This window comes from Elaeis guineensis, chromosome 5 (assembly GCF_000442705.2).
Source record: "Elaeis guineensis isolate ETL-2024a chromosome 5, EG11, whole genome shotgun sequence".
NCBI classification, from domain to species: Eukaryota; Viridiplantae; Streptophyta; class Magnoliopsida; order Arecales; family Arecaceae; genus Elaeis; species Elaeis guineensis.
In genome coordinates, this window is record NC_025997.2 from 2,845,314 (window position 1) to 2,854,726 (window position 9,413).

A 9,413-nucleotide genomic window follows, 5' to 3' on the forward strand; every position below is an offset into this window, starting at 1 on the left:
TGGGCCACCGATGCCCCCAAAAAGCACGCGAGTTAACCAAAGAATGGTTCCGATTAGACCGGAAAACAATACTTAGCGCCTCCTCACCAAAAAAAAAAAAAAAAAAAAAAAAAAACAATACCTAACCCCTGGACCTTGCTCAAAGCGTTTCTCCTCCCGAAGGACGGCGAGGCATTGTCGCCGTCATTGGACCAGACGGAAGGAGGAATGAGCCAAAGAGAGGCCTAGGAGCAGCGAAAAAAGAGCTTTTTTTTTTTCCTTTTATCTCCATCCCTCTACACTCTCTTCAATCCAAGTTCAGATCTCTAGGTTCCTTCCATTTCCTCCTCCCTCTTCAAGAATTCTTCATGTGATTGATGTCTGAATTTCTAGGTTTTTTGACCTCTACAGGGTTTTAATAAATTCATTCGCTATCATCGTCTTCTCACATCAATATTATGAGGCCTGTAGGATTTATATTGCATTGTATCTTCTCCAAGTTTAGCCGTGCCATGTTTTCTCTGCTGTCGTAGTTGTTGTTAGGGTTTAATCATATGGTTGTGCTGACTAATTAAGTCTTTTTCTTAAATTTCATATCTCTAATTCGTTCGCTCTTGATTTAAATCTCGATCACGTGTCTGCTTTCTAGTGTTTTCCCTTGGACGAATTTGAATCCACTGCTGAAATATCATTCGATCTATTTCTGATTGCCAGAGCAAAAATTCGGTGTCGGAAAGATGGCCGGCAGTCCATGGATTCAGATCTCCACTTGCAAATCTTTGATTATCTCCCCTTCGATTTCCCCTATTCATAATTCTCAGAATTTTATGCCCTGTCTTCCCCCCAAACCTTCGAAGAAGAAGCTTTGTCAAGTGAGGGCAAGTTCTGCAAGTGCGGGTCAGAATCCATCATCTCCTCCGAAAGGAAAGAACCCGTTGGCACTTGTGCTTGAAGCTCCTGGGACCATCTGGAAGCAAGCTTTCCAACCACTTAGTGATTTTGGGTTCGGTCGAAGTAGCATCTGGGAAGGTGGAGTCGGACTGTTTATGGTGTCTGGGGCAGCTCTTCTTGCCCTCGCACTGGTGTGGTTGAGGGGGTTCCACATGAGGTCACGGTTCAGGAAATATCAGACGGTGTTCGAATTCTCCCAAGCTTGTGGGATTTGTGTGGGAACACCAGTCAGGATACGAGGGGTGACTGTCGGAAGTGTGGTCCAAGTTGATTCATCTTTGAAAAGTATTGATGCAACTGTCGAGGTCTGTGTGCTTTTCTCCATCAACTTCCCATTTACATGAATATCTTTGGATCTGTTTTCATTTATATTACTTATTAGTCCCTTGAGGATCACTTATTTTTGGCTTCAATGAACTTTATAAACTGGATTATTTACTAGCATTCAACTTATTTTTGATTCAATAGTATATTCTTTTCATCTATCCTGAGCTAATCATCTTCGATATCATCTTTGGTTTTTATGAATGTATCATTTCTTTGTAACACTGATATTGTTTTTGCCAACAATTCAATGCGTTTAAAATGAACCATGATAAATTCATAAGACTTGCATTTTTTTTAAAAAAAAATGCCGGTAGATTCAGAAAAATATTTAATACTGTTGGCTTCTGGGGGCTATTTCTATAAAAGAACAGGCTAGAATGGTCCCAGGAAAGAGGCATGAGGAGTCCAGGGGTGACAGAATGCTTCAACGAAGATAATGGGACATTATTCAAATGCAGTTTGCCATTTCAAGAACTTGTCCTTGAATAGGAACCAATGATAAAATGTTAACCATAAAAAGTGTTGACGTCTCATGTATATCTATTCATTTAAATCTTTTATTAATTTTCTGACTGCTCTTTTATAATCAAAGAGAATGGAATGGTTTAGAAATCCAGTTACACTGCATGCATCAAGTTAGCTGATTCTTAAGTTTTGATCTTCATCTTCTGAATAAAAAATAATGTTTTAGTCTTTTAAAGTTCATCTTTATTTTTTGATATTTCCATGACTGCAAAGTAACATTATTTAAAGTCATGATTCAATTGGTGCTCTTTCAGATTTAAAAGCTTTTGTATAGCATTAATTCTGAATACAGTGTTTGATATTTCTAGGATTCTAAGGTGAAATTCACAAATTGCATATAGAAAAGCTTTAGACTCTAAAAGCTTGTCATTTGTTTTAAACGATAAAGGACATGTATGGAAAAGAGTTTTTGAAGCAATTGCATGTTTGTTTATGATGATTATGAGCTCAACATCCATGTACAAGATTTACAATAACATAACATCAGATTGTTATGTGTCTGCAATTGTTGCATTTTATAATTGATCAAAAATTTGAAATTGACTTATAATTAGTCCCTTAACCTTTTGTTTGGCAGGTTGAGGATGACAAAATTATTATACCTCGAAATTCTTTGGTTGAGGTTAATCAATCTGGCCTTCTTATGGAGACCTTGATTGATATTACACCACGAAAGCCACTTCCTACACCATCTGCAGGTCCTCTTGATCCAGATTGTGCCAAAGAGGGTCTTATTGTTTGTGATAAAGAGAGGATAAGGGGAAAACAGGGGGTAAGCTTGGATGAATTGGTTGGAATATTTACCCGTCTTGGACGAGAAATGGAAGAAATCGGCATTTCTAGAAGCTACAGATTGGCTGAAAAGGTTGCATCTGTTGTAGAAGAAGCACAACCGCTCCTTGCAAAGGTGCGGACATATATATTCTCTATCCATTTTACCTACTATTTGAAAGTCTGTTGCATCTTCAATCATTCTGATTATTGAAGATCTGTTGTCATCGATCTGGTTTCGCACACTTCTCGACCCAGTATCAATATAGATTGGATATTGAGCTACAACAAGAGCTTCTGGAGGAATATATCTGTTGTCATCGATTGATTTTCACACACTCCATTAAACCAAGATCAATATACATTGCATATCAAACTACAAAAGCATCTGGAGGAATATATCTCAGAGACTGAAGTTAATCACTTGTCTTGCTAACACATGCAATATAATTTCAATAATGTGGTAGTTTTTTTAATGACCATCCTGCAATAACTCTGGTGGCGTATTGATCATGAACAGTTAAAAAGATTGTGCATCCTTGATGACTGCATCATCTTGAAGATAGGGTATGCCCAATAGCCATGTACATGCAGTTTTGAACATTGGTTGAAATCATGGAATGCCGTATCGTCTTGTACCATCCGGTACAGACAGTATGGGGCATACTGTACCATATCAGTATTGTCTCGGAGCGCATCGATACTACTGTACCGAACCACATATCAATATTACAACAGGATTTTATGGGTAGGAGATCTGGTACCAAGACGGCGAACCTTGTTGAAATAAATATTTCATTTGCATTAGCACTAAACATTATTTTTAGTTAGGCATGACACATTAGCCTTAGAGCTAGAAAAGAGTTCACAATGCTCCAAGGGAGTTATCCAAGTGGTTGGAGTGTTTATCATGGGGAGGATTGTATATTCTTAAGCATTTGAAATATTGTTCATAGCTATGGCTGAAGTTGGGCATCGCACCTATATGGTTGTTGAGTTGTATGGTGACATTGTGGAGTTCCCCCACCAAGGTGGTAATTTTGTACTGATACCCATGTGTGCTAGCACTACATGGACAAGACAAGAATCCTACTCAGGAAAATCACTGCCAAGGGTTGAGGTGCAAACTAGATGCCCAGTTTGCAAATAATTCCTTGAAGGATGAGACACCATGCCGCACTCTGGAGGTCAATAAATTTGGGGTCAAATCTATGTGTTGGCTAAAGGTACCCTGGACTATTTTCTTGATAGGGAGCATACTAGTTGATTGGGTTGAGATGTGAGTGAGGGTTCTAACTATCCAACAAAGGAGCTGTCATATGACATTGTGTCCACATTGAGATAGGGACATGTTCAGACATTGGAATCTTGGGGCCCAAGCATTTATTTATGGTTTGGAAAATAATTAATTTAGTTTTTCAATATTATTATATTTAGTATTCAATTATTTTGCAAAAGGTTTTGTGCGAATAGCTTTACCTCAATGTGTGTGACATGATCCTGGTCCCCGTAGGCCATGACATCACATGATTAAGGGTTTGGACTAGGTCTATGGGTTGGTAGCCAAGAGAAAGCTGGTGACCAAAACCTAACCCTAGTCTTATACATACATGAGATGGGGTTGACATAAGGGTGTAGAAAACTTGTGAAATCATGTAGAAAATCAAGAAAAGTGGTGCTGTGGGCTTGTTCTCTGAGAAAAAGAAAGTAAGGATGAGAAGAAGGCTATATCTATAGTAATAGGTACTATTCCTTCAAGCGTTGCATCCCCTTGACACAGCTGGAATTTGGAGTCTAAGAAAGCTTCCAGAATTGTGCATGTGGACTGACATGGCTGTGGATAATAAAGATTGGGGGATCATATACTTGTGTGATCTTAGTAGGCTCTTGCGAAGCAAAAATCAACTCCAAAAACGCCTAATGACTCAGTAATTTTTCTTTAAACCCTTTGAGCATGCTTTGGCATGTTTTTAGATCATGAGCAAGGTCCTAGACTTCCACCAAATTCATCTAGGATGGATCATCAATGTCCATCAGCATTAACTTGCAGCTTAGATTAAGAGATGCTTCTCATACCCATGCAATTAAGAAATATGAGCCAAAATAAGGAACATCAACTTCTTTGATTTTCTGGTCAATTTTTCTTTCCTTTTCCCTTAATCTCCAAGCTCTTAACTAATTCAATTGATTTTGAAGTTCAGATCTTCATTACTTAAATGATATGTCTTAGTTAATTATTCTCATGACCAAATGAAGAGTCAAGTATGTGTGGATGAGTTGGTCGTGGAGGAATCCCAGTTTGTTTTCTATGCACTTCGACGATGCTGAAACTCAAGCTTTTTTTCCTTAAAGAAAAAAACCTACTTGTCCAGCATATTAGATTTAATAATATTATTAAGGATCTAATCTTAATACCCTGTCTGGGACCAATATTGTGTTTTCTGTATGTTAAATCATTCTTGCTAACTCGTCTTTATGGCTAGAAAATGTAGTTGAGTTCAGTGAAGTTGGTTGGTCATGCAAGAATATTTCCATGGTTCTACCTGGCTTTCAGAATCTATTGGTTATATTGAAAGGGTTTGAGATTCAAGAGGCACTAATTTCATTTAATTTCATACTAGGTCCTGAAAGTACACCTTTAAATTTGAAACATTTCCATGAAGTTAGCGAACATACTCACCACTACTATGACAAAATCTGCCATAGCTTTTTTTGCTTCCTTACGATCAGACTTCACAGCGGAGGAGCATTTTTCATGCATAATGTCATTATGTTAATGCATCTGTATTTTATATTATTGTCATCAGCTGCTCTTGAACATGACTTTATAATTCTTGCTTTGTCTTTGAGGAATCATGATGTAGCTACAAATTAAAAACAACTAGGTATGCTTACATGCATAAGTTTTTGCTGTAGTGATGTAGCAGATTGAAGCCCTGTCTGAAAATATACAACCTTTGCTTGCTGAGGTTCATGACAGTGCTTTACTGAAGGATGTGGAGATTTTAGCCAAAAGCCTGGCTGATGTAACTAAGGATCTGAGGTATAATTACTGAACCTCAACTTTCTGAGCCAGCTATTTATCAGCAGCTCAAAATATTTAATGTTTATACAGGTTTATTGATACTTGAATTCTTCATATGTTGTTTGAGTGGTGAGGTCATAGGATTTGTATCTAGTTGCACAAAGCCACAAATATACGTGCATAGATTTTTTCTGGGTAACTTTAAGGCGTTTAACAAGATTGGATTTTTCCCTTTTATTTTTTAAAACAAAGCATAAACTTGTTTATGACCCTTTAAGGCAAGTAATAACCTTCAAGGCTTTTCAGAACTGATCTCTTTTTATGCTTCATAAATTCAGTCAAGTAATTACAGATTCCAGGAATTAGTTTAAGTTTGGTGGTGACAAGCTTAACATTGATTAAGATTTATTGTCACTTGAACGTTGGTTAAGTGTACAGACTTTAGTCATTATTCTTGGTTATGATTAAAGCAGTTATCTTGAAGATAATGAGATTGATGGAGCAAACAACTCAAAATCTGTACTGCTATTCAAGATTGCATTTTATAGCTGGCCATGCCTTCTGATAGAACCTTCTTGATTCTTCTCCTAGTCCGAGCACCTTTTGGTTGGTTTGAGTTTCCTTTTTTTTCTTTTTTTCTTTTTTTCGAGAAGCCTTGATTGGAGTCCATTGGATACTGCAAAATAGTACAGAAAGAAGGCATTTATCAACTCTTCTGATAGCCATCCAAGTAGATCCTCTTCACAGATATCTGAGTACGGTTGACAAAATAAGTCCTTGCTAAAATAGTTCCTTGGAACCTTTGTCCCTGCACACCTTTTTCTTTTTGTGCCTGAGACCACACTTGCATGTTACTGAAGGCCTGCTCTAGTTTCTTATAGTTAGCTGCATAAATCATGCTGAGAATTATGGAACAGCCTAGCATTCGGTAACCTCTTAGGAACGAAGAAAAATTCTTATTTGACTCTGTAAATTCTTTAATGTAATCTTTGTGAACTGAAAGATACAGCTATGAGCCTATGAGGGATTGTTTTTGGATTTTGATTCAAACTTTAATATCTGATGCATTAGATTATATGTAATTCATCTTATGCTAATCCAGTCCATACATTTATTTCTCGGTATGTGGTTGTTCATGCATTCTAACAGAAATTAGATAGGTAATTGCACAAATTCTTCAATGGAGTTTTCTTTGACCTATGTTTAAACTCCATTGATGTGGTTGGCATGACTTTAATCATCTTTTCATCGCATCACTCTAGCAAAGCCCTAGTGAAAGCAGGGCTCGATTTTATGCTAATAGAGAGAAGTAAGATTCCCCGCGTAGTAACCTTCTTTACTATTATGAAAAATTAATGGAAGACTAAACTTTTTTGCTTTTTTTTTTTTTAGTTTTTATTTTTTGTCTAGACTCTCACTAACTTATGGGGAATCTGAATCTTGGATGTTTCCTTTCCTGGTTGCATTTATTTAACCTGGAAAACATCAAGGTAGATTTTTTTTCTCCCCCTGCAAAATGAATTTTCTGGATTCAGGGTAGGCCCTTCTTTTGCTTAGTTATGCGGCTCATGAGATGAGCACCAATTCATGGAGGGCTGTCAAACATATATCACACTTAAGATAAAGCTGAACCATTATATTTAGAATAGGTCTTGCAAGTTATTTCGCATCGTCTTTGTATAATCTGTTGGATTGGGTACTTCTTCAGAAGTCCATCATGCCTTCCATGTTATAGATTTCAGTTCTTGTGGAGATTTTGCATGTTTTGAGTAAGAAAATCTGGAAGGATTTCAGAGTATGCATATACCTTTCCTATTCCAATCTGTTTGAAGATTGGTCTTCTTATTCTATACTAGAAACAAAAATGTTGTAATTTCTAGTGATCCTTGAGAGAAAAATTGAGGTCAGCATTCAGTTTAATTAGAACAAAACTGATTGTCTGCACTCTCTGGAATCTAATTCATGATAGACACGTGACAAATCACATATCTAACCATGCAGGTTACAAAGGTAATTTGAAAAAGATGGAGTCATGTAATTTTGTGATGCTTACTTTTTTTCTTGCAGTGTGCGAACTTATGGGTTTTGCCATTAAAAGTAGATCATCTTAATGCTCAATTTGCACCTATGCCTAGGTGGTCTCGACTTTTATTGTACGTAGAGTCCATACACATCAAAATTCAAATTGTTCAGAATGCAATTACTTTGAAGGCTAGAATGGTAATAAATGCATGTCATCTACTTTTCTTTTTGAGTGTTCAATTTATGCTTAGATTTTTTTTCCTCAATTATGCCTTCTGTTTCCTTTTTCTATCAGACTTCTCAATATGTTTTTTTTTCCCCTTTTATCCTTTTTAAGATTAATATTCAATATATCACTTTTTTAGGTTAAGGATTATGCTGCATATTTTCCCCCTATTTTTTTCTGTCAAAATTATATGTGAATGTCTATGGAAATGAAGGATTGAAGATTCAAATATGAGTAGATAAATACTTTTATTTGCCAAAGGTGTAGAGGTGCAGCACTAGATCTTTCCATTTGGAAAAATCTTGGATCACCATATCTGGCCATCGCTATACGGTAATAGCTGGAAGATTATGGGACACCGGATCAAATCCAATGATCGCCTGCTTGTATTGTGTTAGTTTCCCTTCTATTTGGATGGAAGACTGCACGATACAGGGAGAACATTGGATTATATCCGCCACTCTACCCCTTCATTATTTCTCTTAGAGTCTTATTGCGGTCACCTGGTAGGGCAACATAAACTGGTTCCCTTCCCACTAATATTAAACATGGTGGTTGTGCATGTTGCTAGCTACTAACTTTTACGGTCTTGCAGTGAGGTGCAGTCTGCCATTTTAACTCCTGAGAATGCTGAACTTATCAGGCAGTATATTTTCACACTTCAGTTTACACTGAAAAATATTGAGGTGGGACCTTTGTCCTCCTCCTTATTTCCTATTTTTGAGATTAAGTTTTTTATTTATATGTTAAGTTTCTCCATGCATTTGCAGAGTATAAGTTCTGACATCTCAGGCTTCACGGGTGATGAAGCTACAAGACGGAATCTGAAGTCGCTAATACAGTCTCTTAGCAGGATTTTATGAAGATTTCTGAAGCCTGACTGTCACCAATACCAGCTAGACTTCTATGTTAAAACTTTTGACAGGAGGAGGTTGCATATGGGAGGGGAAGCGGGAAGAAACATCGGTCACGTCTACAATTCTCGGGGCTGTAGTTTGAAGGAGAACTTGACACATAATTTATGTCAAAAAAAAATGTGAAATTTTGTTCAATTTTTCCCCTTTGTAGCTCTAAGCTTTCTTTCGGTGCAACTGCTTTCAGGTCTCATGCTGTGATACCTACATGCTGTGATACCTACATGAGACAGCTGGAGAAATTTTTTTTTTTTTTTCTCAAAATTTTATCATGGAACATTGTAAGAGTTGTCAATTTTATTTGGTGATGTATAATTTTCTTCTGTCATACTTGACCATTTTGTATTGTGAATTGGCATGTATGAAGTTACCAAGCTTGCTATTTGGCTGAGTACCTCCAAAGCATAGATATTTGTTTGTCTTGCACCTTCCACGGTGCACCTTGGTATGATTTGATTCGATTTACGATGCTATATTTACTTCCGAATCATCTTATCAAATCCTCTGTTCTTATTGTCAAGGATTTTCAATCCCATCTTCTAAGATCATTTTGGCGACTTCTTGTGTTCAGTCTGGATGCAGTTGTTATTCTGAATTGATTTGTTTTGCATTTTGCATGCAGCAGCATCATGCTGAGCTTCCCAACGTGGTTAAACGTTTTGATGGAAGATAT

The 9,413-nt window shown here is 37.0% G+C and overlaps 1 protein-coding gene across 1 annotated transcript; it reads left to right on the forward strand.

Moving 5' to 3' along the window:
- Nucleotides 1-103: 103 nt before the first annotated feature.
- On the forward strand, nt 104-9,142 carry LOC105044407 (protein TRIGALACTOSYLDIACYLGLYCEROL 2, chloroplastic). The gene is made up of 6 exons (XM_010922286.4): nt 104-309; nt 694-1,235; nt 2,360-2,689; nt 5,481-5,596; nt 8,422-8,512; nt 8,597-9,142. The coding sequence occupies exons 2-6, from the start codon at nt 717-719 to the stop codon at nt 8,687-8,689; spliced, it is 1,149 nt and encodes a 382-aa protein (XP_010920588.1). The 5' UTR covers nt 104-309; nt 694-716; the 3' UTR covers nt 8,690-9,142.
- Nucleotides 9,143-9,413: the final 271 nt, after the last annotated feature.